The 20375-nt window shown below is 35.8% G+C and overlaps 1 protein-coding gene across 1 annotated transcript; it reads left to right on the top strand.

The window, feature by feature from the left end:
* The first annotated feature begins 1536 nt into the window (after positions 1-1536).
* On the top strand, positions 1537-2991 carry LOC145053914 (peroxidase N1-like). The gene is made up of 3 exons (XM_079002033.1): positions 1537-2058; positions 2176-2338; positions 2456-2991. The coding sequence occupies exons 1-3, from the start codon at positions 1636-1638 to the stop codon at positions 2872-2874; spliced, it is 1005 nt and encodes a 334-aa protein (XP_078858159.1). The 5' UTR covers positions 1537-1635; the 3' UTR covers positions 2875-2991.
* Positions 2992-20375: the final 17384 nt, after the last annotated feature.

The raw sequence follows: 20375 nt of genomic DNA, 5'->3' as shown, positions 1-20375 counted from the left end.
AAAATAAGTGTCAAGTAGGTTTAACACATAATATATAGTTAATATTTTTGATGAGTTGGGATGATATGGCTTAATATGTACTAAACCACTCATATGTAAGAGAAAAAATATGGTTTGAAATGTAAAGAGCTGAATTATAAAGAGTTGAAGAATGGTTTTGATATTATAACATCAGATAAAGGTTTGGGTGTTAGGACTTCTAATATTTTTGGTAAATTAGGATGATATGGATTAATAAGTACTAATCCACTCTTATATAAGAAAAAAAAATTATGGTTTGAATTGTAAAGAGCTGAAGAATGGTTTTGATATTGTAACATTAGATAAAGCTAAGGATAAAAGCTCGGGTGTTAGGACTTCGAACGATCAACTCGTGATAAGGTGATAAGGTGAGTAAAATACATCCCACCTTACAAAAATACCAAGAGTATATATGTTTGTAGTATTTTTTTTTTAAACCCTAAGCACCAACATTCTTGAGTGTGCAAAGCAAATGTTTTAAAGGCTTGTTTTTTAATCTAACCGATATGGTGATCGATTCCCGGTTCAATCGGTTTCTGTAATTTTTAGTTTTTTAGTTTTTTTTCTATACGTACATAGACAATCAGAAGTTTAAACATTAAAAATACAAAAACTGTAGACCAATCCAAATAAATTAAAAAAAAAAAACATATGAGCATGAGCTTCATATCGATTCGCATACATAAAAAAGTATAACACATAAACAAAATGTTGTTTTAGATCAATACAAATTTTTAGAAAATTTCATAGCATTTATCTTGTGTTTTTATTTAAAAAAAACAAAACAAACAAACAAAACTTTTGTTTTTTTATGCAAAACTAGTTAATTCTCATGTGTTTTCATATAATTTAATTGGTTCAACCAGGTTTTTCTAAAAACCGCAGTTTATTCCGGTTCAGATATAGATATAAAATCGGTGTTAGTTAAAACCACTCCTTCTCGGGTTTCCGGTCTAACCGGTTTGACCGACCGGTTCAAATCGATTATTTAAACATTGATGCAAAGTTATAACAGAATTTATGGGTTCAAGTCTCATGACATAGGTAATTATTTATGAATATATTACTTTGCGGTTGAAAAAAATACATTGATTAAAATATAAGCCGGCCTGCATCTTCATATATAAAATATATGCCAGACTTCGATAAAATCTAATTTAATCTTTCTTTCGGTGGTTTCATTTGGTTTCTTTTTGACTTGGCTTCTTTTTATCTTAGAAGAGTCGAGTTGTTATTACAAATAACAAACACATTTCTTCAAAACCTCATAGATAACTGAATATTTTTTATTTTCAAAAATTTGGAAATCGTCAAATCAAATGACCTATGATCTACCCTCTTCCGCGTGTGACAATGAGTTGGATCCCACTTGTTCCCAGAACTCTGAAGGTTTCTCCTTCACTTTGCTTCCTTGCTTCCTTGATCCTCCATATGGAGCTCGCTGACTTTTTTAAACCACGTATAGTTGACATCTTTATGACCCTAACGGATATAAATACCTTGCCTCCCTGCAGACCTGCTATGCCTTGATCATCTCATACACAAACTTTTAGCAGTAACATCGTTCATACACTTCTTTGATACGTAAATAATATCCAGCACTCTTCGGTAGTAATGGAGGTTTCTTCTCTGAACAAAACACTTATCCTGCTGGTTCTCGTGCTAGCCACCTTCACCACCCTGGCACAAGGCCAAGGCAGTCGGGGTAGAGGCCAGGGCACTCGGGTGGGCTTCTACAGGGCCACCTGCCCAAGGGTCGAATCAATAGTCCAATCAGTGGTTCGGTCTGCTGTCCAATCCAACCGCACTATTGCACCTGGTTTACTTCGGATGTTCTTCCATGACTGCTTCGTCAATGGTTGTGATGCATCTATTCTAATAGAAGGCCCGTCGACTGAAAAGGCTTCCGGACCCAACTCCCTACTGACAGGCTTTGAAGTTATTGATGCTGCAAAGACTCGGCTCGAAACTGCATGCCCTGGTGTGGTCTCTTGTGCTGATATTGTTGCCTTAGCTGCCCGAGATTCTGTAGTCCTGGTAATTATTAAATGTTCCCCTATACAACATATCCTGTCAAGTTGTTTGTTAAGATATTGTAGTTAATTAAATGCAAAACTGTACGTCGTCTTTATTCGTTTTTCCAATGTCTTTCAGACGGGTGGACGTAGGTGGCAGGTGCCATTAGGGCGCAGAGATGGATTGGTTTCGCAAGCATCGGATACTGCCAACTTGCCTGGGGCTACCGATCCTATTACTGTTCAAATTAGAAAGTTTGCTGATAAAGGTCTTAACACTCAAGATCTTGTAACTCTTGTTGGTAAGTGCAGCAAAATATTAATATCTACCACAGAGCATGCACGGAATAATGCATCAGCATGCATGCATTAACTCATAAATCAATTAAAGATGTTTTTTTTTCTTTATGATCGATCAGGAGGACACACAATTGGAACAGCAGCTTGTCTGCTATTCAGCTATAGACTATACAACTTCAACAATACCAATGGACCCGACCCGGATATAAACCAAGCCTTCCTACCACAGCTCCGGGCACTATGCCCCAATGGTGGTAATGCGTTTAGGCGTGTGGCAATGGATACCGGCAGTGTTAATAGCTTTGGCAATTCCTTCTATGAAAACTTGAGGAATGGACGTGGAGTTATTGAATCCGATGCAAAGCTATGGAGTGACAGGAGGACTCAGAGGTATGTACAAGGCTTCTTGGGTGTTAGAGGCCAACCTGGATCGCGATTCAACGCTGAGTTTGGAAGAGCAATGGTGAAGATGGGTAATATTCATGTGAAAACTGGGAGACAAGGACAAATTCGTAGGGTTTGTACGGCCACCAATTGATAAAAATGTGGATTTAATGAGGTTCATAACGTGTTAATAGCATCTGTTTGCATTAGGCCAATTGAAATTTTATTGATTTGTTCAAAATGGAATAAAAATGTGGACTGAATTGTTTAATCGAGAATTTATGTATTATTTGATGATTTTCCTGATGACGAGTAAAAATATTAGAAATTTTCTTTGTCAAATGTCAACATGTGAGGTAATATTAGGTTTCTGTTTTCCAGTTAAATATCATATTGATAGATATAGATCTGGCATTTTGATCATCTATGCTAGGATATTTATTTGAAGTGTCCCTTCCTATTTCCTTCAAGTGCGATGAACAAAACTATATACGCATGATACTTCCATATATATAGGTCATTTAATCTTAATTGAATATGCATCTCATGCCGGTCTAATATTGAATGAGTATTATTTTCACACTTTGGCCATAGAATGGATCAAACTATACATAAAAACTAGTCGAATCCCTACACGTTGCGTCGTGAATATAATATTTTATTAAAATAATAACATTTAACAAATTTTGATTTAATATTTATACATATAAAACCAATGTCAATACCAAAACAAACTCTATACTTAACATATTAGTTTATTAATTTTAATAAATTTATATAATTAGTTATTTCTCCTATTAATTCATGATTTTATATACCGTTTTATGTTGTGTAAATTATATATAAAAAATATATTGATTCATATGTATAAAAAAAACAAAATAGTATGAAAAAATAAATACTACAACCTCTGATGATTTTATAAAACGTTGTAAGTGTTGTGGAAATTATATATAAAACATATGTCGATTTGTACATAAAACGAATAACAAATAGTATTAAATGCATTATAGTTTTTAATAAAATAAAAACACTATAACATTATAACATTTAAATCAAACAAAACTTACTAAACACTTATAAATCATTTAAAATGAATATTTAGAAATCAACATACATTTGATATATAGAAACATTGTTATAAATAATGTGTGTTGAAATAACCATTTATACGACAAATTTTTTTTTTTTCAATTATTTCATTTTGAATCACAAATCTTTTCAAAAACATGAATTTTTAAATCAAAACTTACTTATATACTACTAATATAGCTACAATGTGTATAATAAATAAGGGGGAAATAAAAAAGCATTGCACATTAATAACCATAAGTTTAAAAAACTTTTGAATGTAGTGGAAAATATAAATGTAAATTACATTAAATTTGAAAAAAAATAATTACATTTAAAACAAAAGCTATTGAATTGTAATGGGAGTTTTAAACTCTTGATTTGTGGCCAATAATATAATATAAATATTAACAGTTATATGTTATAAAAACAATATTATAAGTATTTATTATTGAAATAATAATTTTTATACTAAGTTGTAACTAATATTATAATAATTTTAAGTATACGATAAGAAATATATAAAAAAATGTGTTTGAATCAAATTGACTTAAGTTTTTGATTTAAATTTATTTTAAAATATATTTATTTTTAACTAATTTATAAATAATTTATTTGAATATTTTTTATTTCCTTTATTATTATTATTATTATTATTATTATTATTACTATTTCAAATAACAATAATTTATTAATATAATATAATCTATGCTTTAGTTTTACGTTATTTTAAACAATTATTACTTATTACTAATTAAAAACTACTTATTTGAAAATGTTCATTATTATTGTAACATCCTAAAATTCAAGGCAAAAAATTTCATTTTTAATTAGGTTATTTCACAAAACCAAAGTGTGAATAATCAAAATATAATATTATGAAACCATATCAGAGTATAATCTCAATAATCTCGTGTGCGGAAAACATAATGTGATGCGCTACGATCAAGCTGGCTCCTTTCCTTTGAAAACAAAACACCTGAAACCAAAACTGTAAACTGTAAGCACGAAGCTTAGGGAGTTCCCCCATCATACCACATACCACATAATACCATTGGTATCTTTCAACCGGTAACTGTCATCGGTATCTTTCAACCGGAATCTGCCATCGGTATCTTTCAACCGGTAATCGGGGACTATTTCACCCCTACCATTATCACATAATAATGTATCATAATCATACTGATCACGTACTAACATCATAAACATATTGATCACATACTAACATCATAACATATTGATCACATACTAACATCATAACATATTGATCACATACGAACATCATATCATACTGACCACATACTAACATCATATCATACTGATCACATACTGACATCATATCTTACTAATCACATACTAACATATCATAAATAGACAGATAAGCATTTCATGGGTTCCGTATACCTCATCGGTATCTTTCGATCGGTAACTACCATCGGTATCTTTCAACCGGTATCCGCCATCGGTATCTTTCAACCGGTAACTGGGGACTATTTCACCCTACCACTACCATATAATAACATGTTATAATCATACAGTCAGACATATCTAGGGTACTGACCTACCCTTTGATCTTAACGACCGAATCATGGAAGAATTATTCCCTGCTACTACCTCTGACACACATAGCATATCACATATCACATAAGCATTTCTCATAAGCATATCTCATATCCATATCACATAAGCATACCAAGATAATTATCACAAGGACAATTATCTACCAATTACCCCTGTAGGTGGGCCGACATTGTGGCCTTAGAACAACCCTACTGGAAGGTAACTCACATCGCATTGTTGAAGTCCCGTAGACTCAACCCCACACTGCTGAAGTCTCGCAGACTCAACCCCAGCTGCTAGATGACAGATTCCTGAGCTGTCAATATCAAAACATTACCCAATTAATAATTGGGTTCCATTACATAACCATAAGTACATGCTTTGGGTAGTTACTACATTACCCCTAGCTTGGCTTATTCCAGTCCAAGGCCCAATTCATAGTCCCAAATTCGACTAGGACTCAAAGCCCAACATATGGCCCAATTTTCCAAATTGGGCCTAAGCCTATACATAACCTTATTCTAAGGCCCAACATCATATGTAATCATTAAGGCCCATCTATGGCCCAATTTTCCAAATTGGGCCTAACTCCTCAAAGCCCATTAATTATTCTAGTCCAATTGCTTGACTTTGGATGGCCTAATAATAATCCAATCATCAAGGCCCAATAAAAGGCCCAACAATAAACCCAAGTGAAATTAGGGTTTCACATAAAATGATGATTAAGGTTAAGTGTTTCTCACTTAACCCATTAGGGACTTAATCTACTTAGGACTTAATCCATTAAGTCCAATATTGCTTATATTAATTTTTTGCCAATGATTATTATTTAATATTCCAAATTGCTAAATAATTCCCGAATGTTCCGATTAATTCCCCAAATTAGGGTTTCATGGCATTAGGGTTTTCCAAACCCTAATTAGGGTTTCCAACCCAAAGACTAGCCTATTTATTAACTTGTTGGGCTTCTAGGTCATTTAAGGCTTTATTGGGCCTATCAAGCCCATAAGAATGTCATCAAGCCCATTAGGGTTTTATTAGGGTCCATTAGAGTCCATTAAGTTTTATTGGGCCCATTTGAGCTTCCTTGGGCCCACTAGGGTTTCAAGCACCACAAACGAACCAACACAACGAGGTAAGCACACCGCCACCCGACACGGCGGCCGGTGGTGACAGGAGGCGGCAGCCACCACCCTAAGGTGGTGGTTTTTAATTTCTTTCCATTATTCCACTTTTACAATTTACAATGAAATACTAAAATAAACGTACACACACCCTACACTAACATAAACACACACACGCAGCCACCCTTGCGGTGGCCAGCAGTGGCACGAGGCGGCAGCCACCACCTTACGGTGGTGGTGGTGGCTTTCTCATGGACTTTCCGGTCTAAAATATCTCAACAACCATCACAGTCCTAAAATTACATGCAATGACACGCTAATACTCACCCAAAGCCACCCACCCACGGTGGTTGTTGGTGGCAGGGAAGGAAAGAGTAGCGGCAGCCACCATGGTTGGCAGCCATGGTGGTCTTTTCGTGATCTCCGGCCATTCTTGCGTATCAAACTGATGAACACATGTTCCCTCGTCGCCCTAACCAAACACACACACACACACCAAACTCACGGGATGACACCCACACCCCCCGACATGAACCATTCTGAACAATAGCTCTCACAGAATAAGGAAACGCCATCACAACCACCATCTCGGTGACAGGCCATGGTCGAAGGCAGCAACAGTAGGACGGTGGCGGTCTCGGGCTAAAGTGGGGCAACAGAAAACCTAGCCACGAGCAACAATAACACCCACGAACAGCGATTTACGATCTCCTTGTAACCCTTCATCTTCGTTGGCGACGAAACCAGGATGCTTTGGTGATTCTTTGGCGGTGGCGAGGAGGCGGCAATGAAACAGTAGCGACACATGTCTTTGCCGGCAGCAAAGCCACGATGGCTTCTTCGATGGTGAGGCAGCAGGCGGCGTCGTTCGAGACTCCATCTGATCGTCAGCGGCGGCTGAGGAGCATCGTAAGGAGGTGGCGCCGGAGATGGGAGATATAAGGGTGAGGGGGTGACGAATGTAATATGATTTAGGGTTAGGGTTCCTGAAACAATATATACCCGATGCCTTTCCAAAGTTGCTGCCATAATGGCAGAAATGGCCCCTCTCCAGAATTACCTTTTCAAATTAAATCCCATATTTTACCCTTTAAACCCTCAACATTAAATCCTTAACAATTCAGGTCCGGTTTCTACTAAAATAGCCCCTCCCCTACAAACTATTTTCAAAAGAAGTCCCATTAATTACTAAGTAATCCCTGCCCTCATAATTCTTAACGGTACGCATCCGAAACTTACACTTTTAACCCTTAACTTCTCAAATCTTTACAATTAGTTCCTCAAAATTACACCTTGCTTAATAATTATTGATTTTAGGGCTATATTACGATCATTAATTTATTTATTTATTATAAAAAAATAAACGGGTGTTACAATTATATTAAAAAAAAACTATCATACTTTTTTATTGTACTTTCATTTTTTTCTCAAAGCTATGAAATATTATAAGAGAATGAACGGTTCAAATAAAATGGTAATTTGAATTTCAAAACTATAGTAATTGTTATGTACTGTGACCAATCTTAAAAACAATATGTTAAGAGTGGGTTAGGGGATGAGGAGTATTACACTTGAGGTATATTTTGATCAGTTATATTTTCTTATGAAAATATTAATATTTTATTTATTTTACTTTTCCTTTAGGATAAAGAATGAAAAAGAAAAATGGAAATTGACAAATGTAATAAGATAATTTATTTTTATTACTATAAAAACATTTAAAATTGGGTACATCCATATAAGTTTTGATAGAACATAAAGAATTTATTTTTATAACATACATAATTATTGGTTTTTAACAATAAAGTCATATCATATTAAAAATCATTCGTTCTAATTCGTCATTATCACCAACAATTTGGAATAATAATTGTAAACTCCTCTCATCGAAATCAATTATAAAAAACTCTATCGATGTTATTTACAAAATAAGCGATAGAAACCAACATAGTATATACATACCATAAAATACATGTTGAATGCTGTTCTCTTGTATATAAAATATATTTTCTTAACATAAAAAAGGGAGAGTTAACATAAAGATACATACATCCTAACAAAGTTAATTGCTCTAACTTATAAATAACTTGATGGTTGATTTACCAAAAGCTCATGAGAAGTAATTATCAATCTCACTTCATCATCCTGTGATTATAGAAATATGCATAACACATAAACTTAAAAAATTATCTCAAGTATACCTTTAAAAACATACCTAAATTTGAACCTTGGTTAGTATCTAAAACTTTAAATGTACCCAATTTAATTTTACATGAATTTATATTTGGAAAAATTGCAATTGCTTTCTTACATCCATGGAACCACTCATACAACTCTTCAAACCCTACAAATATAATCTATTATTTTCTGTTGACATACATTCAATATGTAATCTAAAAATTTCTTATATAGGCTAAATATTTCATTTAACTCATCAATTAAATAGTATGATTTGAAGAGTTTTAAGAGTTACAAATCATAATATTTCAATTAATCATAAATTAATTTGTATAAGTTGAATAGTCTTGTGAGTTTCAAATGTATGAGGTTCAAGGAAAAATTCTAGCTTTATAAAATATACTAGACGAATTTCCGCGTGTTGCGCAGCGAAGATTAAAAATATATTGTTAAAATATATGTTTAAAATGGTTATGTTATTGACATTAATTTTGAGATAATATTTTTACAGTAATTTATATATATATATATATATATATATATATATATATATATATATATAATCTCTATTATTTTGAACAATAATATTCATTTACATCAACCTACATTCACCATTAATAGAATTAAATATAATTATCTATTTAGTATTATTTTTATAATTATTATTATTGATTAATTATATTTTTACTTATGCGATCATTTTCTAATTTCAATAATGATGTTCATTTAAAATACAATTTATTTATAGCTAAATGTAATTTATAATTTGATGTTATTATCATTTAAAATTGTTATTCATTAATTTTAAACCACTTATTATTAATAATAAGTTCAGGAAGACTTTTACGAAACACTTAATATTCTTATTAAAATGTAAAACATACACTAAATAATAAAGTGATAAGATAGACAATTTGCATTTCAAAAAAGACTTGTATGGATAATATGAGATATCCATGTAATTTGATTTTATTATTTATAATTATTGCTTATTAATTTTAAAACCACTTGGTATTATTAATAAGTGAAAGAAACTTTTTAAAAACACTTATTATTATAATTAAAATGTAAAACATATAGTAAAATATAAAGTGATAAGATAGAAAATTTGCATTTTAAAAAAAGCTTGCATGGATAATATGGATAATATGACATATCCATGATTTTTAATTAATTATTGTTTTGAAGCAACATAAACATACAAACATGTATACATGTAACGACCCAAATCTCACGTCCAAGAATTTCGTTTTAAAACATTACTTTAGAAAAACATTAATTGTTAAAAAAAAACATTGTTTGATCAAGCCATAATAAAACGTAAGCCATGTCCAAAAATCAAATCATACAATCATCATAATATCAAAGTATGAATCCTGGAGAATCTCATAAGTGCGGAAATCCGTGTGTGTGCATGATGTGCCGCTACCGCGCCGGCTCCTTCCCCTTCGACGAAGAGGTACCTGAAACCAAAACTATAAACTGTAAGCACAAAGCTTAGTGAGTTCCCCCATAATACCCCATACCATGCAAACATATAACAACCAATGTTCAGCTAGGAATTACGGGCCTTGCCCACACTCGGGAAGATACGGGCCCTGCCCACACTTCGCTAGTCGGGAGATACGGGCCTCGCCCACACTTATGAAGATACGGGCCCTGCCCATACTTCACTATCTGGGAGATACGGGCCTAGCCCACACTCCGAACTCGGAGAGATACGGGCCCTGCCCACACTCAACCGCTAACCCATATCATACAAGTATCACGCAGACAACAAGTATAAGTAACTCTATCATATTAACACATATGTCATACTTGACTAAACCCAGAGATACGGGCTCGGCCCACACTCTAGCACTAGCATCTCGTCTACACGGGTCGGCCTTGGTGCCTTAGACCCGTTCCTACTGGAAAGGAAACTCACTTCGAAATAGCTGTCGGTCTGTGTGGGAATTGATCACCTACTACTGCTGCTGCTGCTCCGGAAACCCTCCGGCTGCAATTCCCACAATACGATCAGTCAGACACGCTAGATGTTCTTAGGGTAAAATGACCCTTTTACCCCTCACCAAGTCAAAGATCAGGTCAAAGTCAACTTCCAGTTGGCTGGACTCGCCGAGTCCAGAGAGCAACTCGTCGAGTCCATCCCTCACTGATCCGGTCCCACTCACCAGGTCCCTCTTTCACTCACTGAGTCATCCCTGACTCGCTATCCGGGACTTTGGGGCCGACTCGAGTACCAACTCGCCGAGTCCTGCGAGCAACTCGCCGAGTTCCTCGAGCAGGTTTTCTGCTTGCTTCCAATCCACACCAAAACACCCCATTCGAGGGTTTGGGGGTTTCGAGACTACATAATACGGTTAATTCCGTGCACAGGTACGAAGGGCTGAGCCTTTGACGCTTAAACCCCTCGTGTTCTGTGGATTTCATATTACTCGCCGAGTTTGAAGAACTACTCGGCGAGTTCCAGGCAATCTTCATAGGACTCGTCGAGTTTGTTCATCCAACTCGCCGAGTCGACGACCATCTTCATAGAACTCGCCGAGTTCCACCTTGGGACTCGCCGAGTCCTCCGACCCACTTCCTGAGTAGGCCAGATCTGGGACATGCAACACTTCCAGACCATAGATCCATGGTCCTAGGGTTCATTTACCACGTAAAGTTGTAAACTTTACGTGCATGCATGACCCTATGAGCTCAAACATGCACTTCCAAGCTATACAAGAGGTCCTATGCTCATTGGGGACTTCCACTACCTCAACCACAGAGACTTTATGCTACTATGAAGTCCAAAAGGTCCACATCCGAAGTTCTTGCAGAACATTAGCCACAAACACATAGAGGTTTAGGTTTTTAGGGCTTTAAACCTCTTTTCTTAGGGACAAAAGGGGACTAACGAGCTAAAGATCAAGTTAGGGTCTTTTCTACCTGAATAGAAGCCTTTCACAGAGTAGATTCCGGATCTTCTTCCCTTCTTGTACTCTTCAATCTTCTCCTTCTTCTCCCAAGCCCCAAATCACCTTCAAAATGATAACAATCACCCACAAGGACACAAAGGAGGCTAGGGTTTCGTTCTATAGGTCTCTGGGAGTGCTAAGGGAAGTGGAGGCTGGGTTAGATCGATTAAATAGGGTGCAAACACCCGGGTTAGGGTTTAAGTCCAAACAGGGTCTACTCGCCGAGTCCATCGGACCTACTCGCCGAGTCCATCGGACCTACTCGCCGAGTAGACCGAGTAGATCCCGCGTCTAGACCCGCTTCTACTCGGCGAGTCAGTCCCTCAACTCGCCGAGTCCAAGGCTAATTATGCAAAATAAAGAGATTTAGTAATCACGAATACATACCAGGAATCAGGTGCTACAATAAAATAGTTAATTAAATATTATATATATCATCTTCCCTAACATATGATCTATAACATGAATCTAATTTAATTTACATTAAAATTTCAACCACAACATACAATGATATTCTTAAAAGAATACTTAAATCAAGAAAATACAAAAAGGAATTAGTATATAACAAACTTACAAATTAAAAAAACTTCAACATAATAACATGGCTCGAAAAAATGTTCAAAGCCCTCAAACCAACACAAAAAACTTTAAACTTGTTATCTTTGTGAATTTTGTATGTGAATTGTATTTGTGTGTCTACTAAAAAGATTGACCTTTTTATAGTAGAGTATTCATATAAAACCTTTGAATTGTTAATCATTATTATTAAGAGACTTTTGAATGGTATTCATTAAAATATGAGGTTTCAAATGCATGAGGTGTTTGCAAATTTTTATGGACATTTCAAATGCACGAGTAAATGCTAGCTTTATAAGTATCTATAAAAATACATCAATCTACATGTATGTAACGCTAGTGTTTCTGGGCTTGTCATTAATGTTGATGTAATAGTCTAGGTTAAACTTTGTAACCCGTTTTGAAATTATATAAGTGTATCATTTTAGTATTATGTGTTTTGTGCTTAACTGTGTGACTTAATTGAATTAAGTATGAAAATAAGCGTCAAAATGAAATATTAGATAAAGCCAATATCTGTGGATAATGTTGTAGTAGTTGAAACGAGGTTTCCGAATATATATATATATATATATATATATATATATATATATATATATATATATATATATATATATATATATATATATAAAGAATGCCGAAATGCGAGTTATAATGAAGAAGTTATGATTTGTCAAAGTTTCACGACAGAACCGGCACGACACTGAATGACATAAAAAGTGAATTTACGTTAGAGTGATATTTAGCCCTAGTCATCTAAACGAATTGTATAGAGTTCGTTAAACCGAGAGCGTGCATAAAAATAATGCCCAAATCTGACTTCGTATGAGGAAGTTATGATTTTTCTAAGTTTCAGCTTAGCAGTATGCAACCCGAAACTCAAATTCGAGATCAAGTGATTGTTGGTCGAAACAATCTAAACGAGAATCGAAGATCTCGTTGATGGTAGTGCAATGCTGAAAAGACAGACGAAAACAGACGTTAGATGAAGAAGTTATGAATTTATAACGTAGTTTTCCTATCCCGGCATACTAAAAATAAATAATAAAAATAAAGCCAAAATTTGCCGACGGAGTCTAAACGAAAGTTGTAGAGCGTAGTCTCACCTACGCGTGGATATAAAGAACGTAGAAAACGGAGTTCGTATGAAGAAGATATGCATTTTTGAAGTTTTTATATAATTAATATTTATTATTTAATCTTTAATTCGGATGGATATCCGAAGGAGTCACCGATCTGATCCACACTACGCCCAGCGTAGTTGAGTACACCCAGCGTACCCCAGTGCATGAATCACCTCGGACTCGAGTGCTCCGACGACGTAAGCAGTGACGTTTTTGGCGCTACGCCCCGCGTAGCTGAGCATTACACCCAGCGTAATGCGAGGGTTCCGGCCCCTATAAAAGGGTGCGAGGACAGCCGACCTTTTTGCTCCTTTTCACTTCTCTCTCTCCCGTTTTACCTTGTTTTTCGTGCAAGAAATATCCCGAAGCCCTGATATTAATCCCAAGCCCCGAAGCAAGTCCCGAAGCCCCGAAGATCCCAAGAAGTGCAATTCCCGAGCCGAAGCTCTGCCTGCGAGAAGCCATTTTTTGTGAAGATATTCCAGATCTACCGAAGAATACTACTTCTACAAGTCGTAGTGTTGTCCGATCATCTTCTGATCAAGTGAGTGTATAGTTACTTTCTTCTAACGCCTAATTATGAAGTATTTTATACGAAATACGTGTTATGTGTATATTTTGTTGTTATATGTGTGAATGTATATTCACTTTCTTCTATCTCATAGATATGATTTATTCTCTATGAAATACATGTTATGTGTATGTGTCTCGTCTGTTGTTTGGAATATGTATTGAATGAGAATATTATACAGGTTTTAAACTATGTATAAAAATATATATTTTTATCTACTAATATGTTGGGTAGAACATGGGTAGATAGTTGATGTGTGATAAACATATGAGAGGCCTCGATGTTGTTGTTGTTGATCTAGTTATTCAGCGGAGTATGGATAACGACCACAGACTCTTTCTAGACAGTCCTATGGAACGCTAGCAGGCTCATAACCTGTAGGTGTTGTGAATGATGTGTTCACCGGTGTACTCTATCCCCCTCATGGTTGCCTTTAGGACATCTACTGTTGAGGAAACCCCAAAGCAGTAATGTCCGTCCCGATGAAATCCCTAGATTAGGTCCCTTATAATAGATGTTGTTTTAGGGATGTAAAGTGAGGATAACGGGAATGGGTAATCGGGTTATTGTTGGATTGTTGGTGAAATTAAATATAATTATTTATTGTGGGTTGAAAACCTTATATGCTCACCAGGCTCCTAAGCCTGACCCACTCACTTTTGTTGTATTACAGGTAGTGGCGCGAGAGCATAAGTTTGATGACTTATCAAGATCTTTTGATATTAGACCACTTGTTATATGTAACTGTTGTATGGTCTATCTTTTGCTGTTTATGCTTTTAGTCTGTTTATCGGAACATGACATCCCGAATATTGTTATATAATGAAAATGCATCTCTTGATGAAATGCTTTGATAAACTTTATTTTATCATATTTTGTTTTGAGAACAAATTCCGAAACTCTTTTAAATCAATGGATTTACTCTGAAACTATTTTAAAAGCATAAATGAAACCGGTCTTTTCTGACCGTGATTTTGGGGATGTCACAATGTATAACATTCGTCCAAGATCTATTAGGAGGTAGGAGCATAGGTCCACACATTTATATAGGACCGGCCGAAATCACTAACACCCTAGATAAAGATACCATCATATTGATATGAAATGAAAGAAACATGGAGTGCATGAGCACACCCAAAAAACAAAAGGGTTTCTAGCCCACCGGTATTAGGTAGCATCCTTCCTCTTTAAAGTTGAGGGTTCAAGTCCTGTTGTGGACATAAATGGAATTAGGTGTTACTTTAGGAATATATTTATATTTGCCGGTTCAAAAAAAATCAAACCCTAAAAGCAACTTTGTCATAAAAAAATGATATCAATCTCAATCATAGATTTCTAGGATTCATGGTACACATCAATAAAATTATGGCAATAAATGATGGTGGCTTTGGTTTACAAAGGAATGTAATTTGCGATGCAGATTTCAATTAAAGCCATTAGATATAAACATTACACTATAAGAAACACAAGCATTAGCGGCGATAGGCATCACTGCTAAAAGGCAGGTTTGTCGCCGCTAAAACACTTAGCGGCGACCTGTCGTCATCAAAACGATGCTGCAAATGTTACGTCGCCGCTAATGCTTACAGTTGTCGCTAAAGGTGTCGCCGCTAAAATATTTTCTTTATTTTTTGTTATTTAACATTAAAATTATAAAAAACAATATAACATGTATAAAAACTACTACAAAACTTAATTTTGCAGAAAAATAGTTTGAAACATTAACCACACTTAATACTATATCTAATCCAAAATATTAATCTATAGACATCCGGTCCAAAATATTCATCCAAGCAGAGTGCAATATATCCAAAATACCAATCCAAACAAAACATTTCATAAATCCTATAAAAGAAGCTACTCGTCGTCATCACTCCCCTCGTTTCCTTCGTTTTCATTTCGTGACGATAATTAGGGATGAGCGTGGGACGAAACCGTTACCAACCCGTACCGTTCATGATTTCCCGAGTATCGAATTTGATCTAAAGTCAATCCCAGTACCGTATCGAATTAACGATACCGGTTTTCGGTACTAGTACCGATTCTGATGGTACAGAATCCCGAATTTCGTAATTTTGGAGTACTGAGTACCTTCCCATATTTTCATATTCGGTATGGCTCGGTACACGTACCGGTACCGGATCGGGATTTGATACAAATTGTTCATCCTTAACGGCAATGAGTGAAACCAATCTTCCAGTATCGCACAACAAACAAGGTCATTTAGCATTATTTGCAGCATATCCAACTACAAATCTCACAACCCCGAACCAGAACGGCAGAAACATCCGGGGGCAGGTGACTTCATCTTGTAATATCATCACAGTGTATATAAATGAATCATAGACAACATCATCACCATACATTCAATATTACAACATACATGGTTTACATCATTGTATTTGTTTCACAAAAATTACATGCCAAAATATTAAATGTATGATGGAAGCAAAATACGACATGAGTCCAGATGTTCTTGGTGACCGACCTGCTTAACGAGTCCCTAAGAATACAAGTTATTTTGAAAACGTCAACATATATAATGTTGGTGAATTCATAAGCATGTTTGTATGAAAATTTTGTATCATTTTGTAAACACCGGAAAATCCGATATTTTCTGTAAAAATGGTTTGTAAGTTTTGTTTCAAATCTTGTATTAGAGCATGCGTGTTCTTGTTTGATAATGTATAAAGAGAGTTCCCAGAAAATCCTATATTTTTTGAATATATAAAAAGAAGATATGGTCTTAACCCTAAGACCCGAGTAATGAAAATGTATAGTACATACTTTGTATCATCAAAGGGTATATGTATTCCGTAAATTTATTTGTTTGTTATTCTCTATGTGAGTCACTATAACCATGTTTGATATGACTGATATGCCTGTCATGAAGTTCTTCAGGCGTCGTGTTAGGTAAGACATTTGTCACCCTAGACTAGCCCGTCTAGCTGTAGCGAACAGCTCAGGTGCGGGGGGGTCAACCCTGTATAGATCTATACATACATTCTCGTTGTTCCTCCAGGAGACTCTGGTTATAACTACAAGACTTAGGATGTACACTAGATAGATACAAATGAAGGCGTGTCTCACAAGAGCCTTAACTAAATCTACATGAATAGTGTGTCACGTTGTTTAACACTTTAAGTAATGTTTCAAGCATGTATTTTTTATTACAAAACATTGGTGATGAAAATACTATTTGTTTTTATCAAAACGTCAAGTGGTTATTGTTATCAGCCCAATTAACATAGAATGTGTCGTGAGGCTCATAAACACGAAATTTAGTATAACAGGCCCAATAATCATGTAATGAGTATGTAAGGCCCAATAGTCATGAAATGAGTATATAACGCCCAACAAGCATGTAAATAGGTACTTGAGGCCCGTTTTTTATAAAATGATATTTTTGGCCCATTAAGCTGGGAATTTACAATAAAGGCCCATGTTTGTTAAAAATAACATTTTTGGCCCATTAAGTTGAGAATTTACAATAAAGGCCCATTTTTGGTAAAAATGACATTTTTAGTCCATGAAACCGTGGGTTTCCAAATAAAGCCCATTTTTATGAAAAAATTACACTTTAGGCCCAAATTAACCATATATTTTCATTTAAGGCCCTCTTTTATGAAAAATGACACTTTTGGGCCCATAAAACCATATGTTAACAAATAAGGCCCAATAAAACCGAAAATCATCAATTTAAGTCAATTAAATCGAAAATGCCTCCAAAAGTCCATCTTGTTTAACTTTATTGTCAAAAATGGCCCTTTTGCATTATTTCTTTGCTTTTCTAGTAACTTTAGCGTGTTAAACCTTTTCAACATTTTGTAGAGTTACTTCAAGTGATTTCTTTTTCAAACATCACCGATATTTGGTAGGTATTTCGATTTTTATGAAATTTTATCATGTCTTCATGGCTTAATCACAACATATACATGAAAAATACACACATACATGCATAAATACTTAGATTTAACACAAAACCAACTTGTATTCTCCCCCAAAAGTTAGTAAATCTTGAAAAAGGAGGGGTATGAAGCTCACCTTGTTGATTGATCAGCTTTTATGAAGAAATGAAAGAGAATGAAGGTGTTTTCGGTCGTGGATGCTTCTTTGAGATGAGTTTTTGAATCCTAGAGAGTTCTAAGAGTATGATCACGAAAACAAAGTGTTTATGAGGAAAGGATCTAGTAGAAAATGGAATAAATCAACTTGATTTTATATGATCTTACCAAAAATGTAAAGCTTGAAGTGATCTTCGTGAAAGCACACACATAAAATCATGAATTTTGAAGAAGGAATATGGAGTTCTTGGTGTTCCTAGAGAGATAAGGAGTTAAGAGAGTTTTGTGATTGAAATATGGATGAAGTGAGGAGGGTGTAGGGGTCTTCGGCCGTAAGTAGAGGGAGAGAGAAAAGAGTGGGTTAAATAGGTATTACATGGAGGTTAGACTCTAAGTGCATAGATGTTTGATGGTTAAATTGCATGGATAACCTCCATGCATTAATGAGGTGTCAAGTATGGATTAGTACCACACTTTTATTTTAACATATATAGGGTCGAGAATTAGGAGAGGGAAGGAAAGAAAAAGACATTGGGCTTAAATTTATGTGTAATTGATATTATATTGGCCCATTAGGGATTTTCGATCCATGTGGGCCCACATATGAGTTTACGGCCCAAAAGGGTAAATGAGATGGGTTTTCGACCCAATGTGGTTAGTGAGTTTTCAACCCATAGAGACAAAAGGAGTGGTGTTCGGCCCAATAAGGCCCGTGGAGAGTCTTATGGCCCAAAATACTATTGCTTAATGAATGTGTGTCCAATTAGGGACCAAATAAGGTTTTTTGGCCCAAAAGAACCAAGTTGATGGGTTACTGGCTCATTAGGCCCAATAAGAGAATCTTGGTCCAATAAAAGGTTTGAATTGGGAAGTAGGGTTTCAAGCTCAAAGTTGGATGAATGCAGCGTATTGAATTAGGTTTAGAGCTTGCACAGATGATTTTTGATTCGAATTGTTGTTTTTGAATGAATAACTTGTATAACATAATACTTAGGGTTACAAGAATTCACCAAAAGTAATTACACATTGATAGAATTTCCTAGTCTTAAAATACTAGTTGTGACATCATCCCCCCGTTAGAGGGAATTTTGTCCAAAAAATCTTTTGAAAGCAGATCTTAAGAGCTAGAGAAAAGGTGAGGGTACTTTCGCATCATTTGATCTTCGCGTTCCAATGTGAATTCCGGTTCGCGCTTTACGTTCCATCGAACCTTCACAATTGGAATGCGGTTTTGTTTTGTATACTTTACCTCTATGTCCATGATTTCAACCGGATCTTCGACGAATAGGAGATTCTTGTTCACCTTAATCTCATCTAGGGGAACAACGAGGGTTTCATCTGATAAGCACTTTTTCAGATTTGACACGTGGAATAGTGGGTGTACGTTGTTAAGCTACGGGGGCAGTTGTAGTCTGTAGGCTACCGGACCGATCCTGACGAGGATCTCGAATGGTCCGATGTATCGTGGATTTAGCTTGCCCCGCTTTTCGAATCGTACCATCCCCTTCCAAGGAGAGACTTTTAGTAGCACACGATCACCCACTTTGAACTCCAGAGGCTTTCGCCTTTTATCAGCATAGCTCTTTTGTCAGTCTCACGATGCTTGGAGTCGTGCCCTGATTTGAACTATTTTCTCCATTGTTTCCCGAATGATTTCAGCACCTGTAAGAGTGTTGTTCAGTTTTTTTCCCTCTTGCCAGCTGAGCGTCTCCCACCTCAGCCCAACAAAGAGGTGATATGCATTTACGGCCATACAAAGCTTCAAAGGGAGCAACCTTAATGCTTATATGATAGTTGTTGTTGTATGAGAATTCGACTAGCGGCAAGTGATTATCCCATGTCTTGCCAAAATCTATCACACAAGCTCAGATCATATCTTCCAATGTGTGAATGGTTCTCTCTCTTTGACCGTCGATTTAGGGGTGGTAGGCAGTACTCATATCAAGTTGGGTCCCCATTGCTTTTTGGAGTGACTGCCAGAATCGCGAGGTGAATCTATTATCTCGGTCAGAGATGATAGATATCGGCCCTCCATGAAGTCTCACCACCTCCCTAATGTAGATTCGGGTTAGTCTCTCCATCTTATAGTTTTCTTTAATTGGCAGGAAATGGGCGGACTTGGTCAACCGATCGACAATCACCCAGCTGGCATCCATACCGTCTGTCGTCTTAGGTAATTTGGTTATAAAGTCCATGGTTATCCTTTCCCATTTCCACTCAGGTATGATAGGTTGTTGTAGCAATTCCTAGGGCTTCTGATATTCCACTTTAACCTTGGCACAAGTGAGGCACTTCCTCACATAAGTGGCAATTTCTGCTTTCATGTTTGGCCACCAGTATTGTTGCTTCAGATCCACGTACATTTTATTAGCACCAAGATGGACTGAATATCTTGTTTTTTGCACTTCGTTCATGACCACGTCTCTG

The sequence above is a fragment of the Lactuca serriola genome, chromosome 5 (genome assembly GCF_051521515.1).
Source record: "Lactuca serriola cultivar US96UC23 chromosome 5, Lser_US96UC23_V15, whole genome shotgun sequence".
In the NCBI taxonomy this organism is placed as follows: domain Eukaryota; kingdom Viridiplantae; phylum Streptophyta; class Magnoliopsida; order Asterales; family Asteraceae; genus Lactuca; species Lactuca serriola.
Note: the sequence above shows the minus strand (reverse complement) of the source record. Positions and strands in the feature narration are given on the sequence as shown.

Coding starts and splice junctions, on each gene's coding strand:
- LOC145053914 (XM_079002033.1), top strand. CDS start 1,636: ATGGAGGTTTCTTCTCTGAACAAAACACTTATCCTGCTGGTTCTCGTG. Junction 2,059..2,175: donor CCCGAGATTCTGTAGTCCTG/GTAATTATTAAA, acceptor AATGTCTTTCAG/ACGGGTGGACGTAGGTGGCA. Junction 2,339..2,455: donor AGATCTTGTAACTCTTGTTG/GTAAGTGCAGCA, acceptor ATGATCGATCAG/GAGGACACACAATTGGAACA.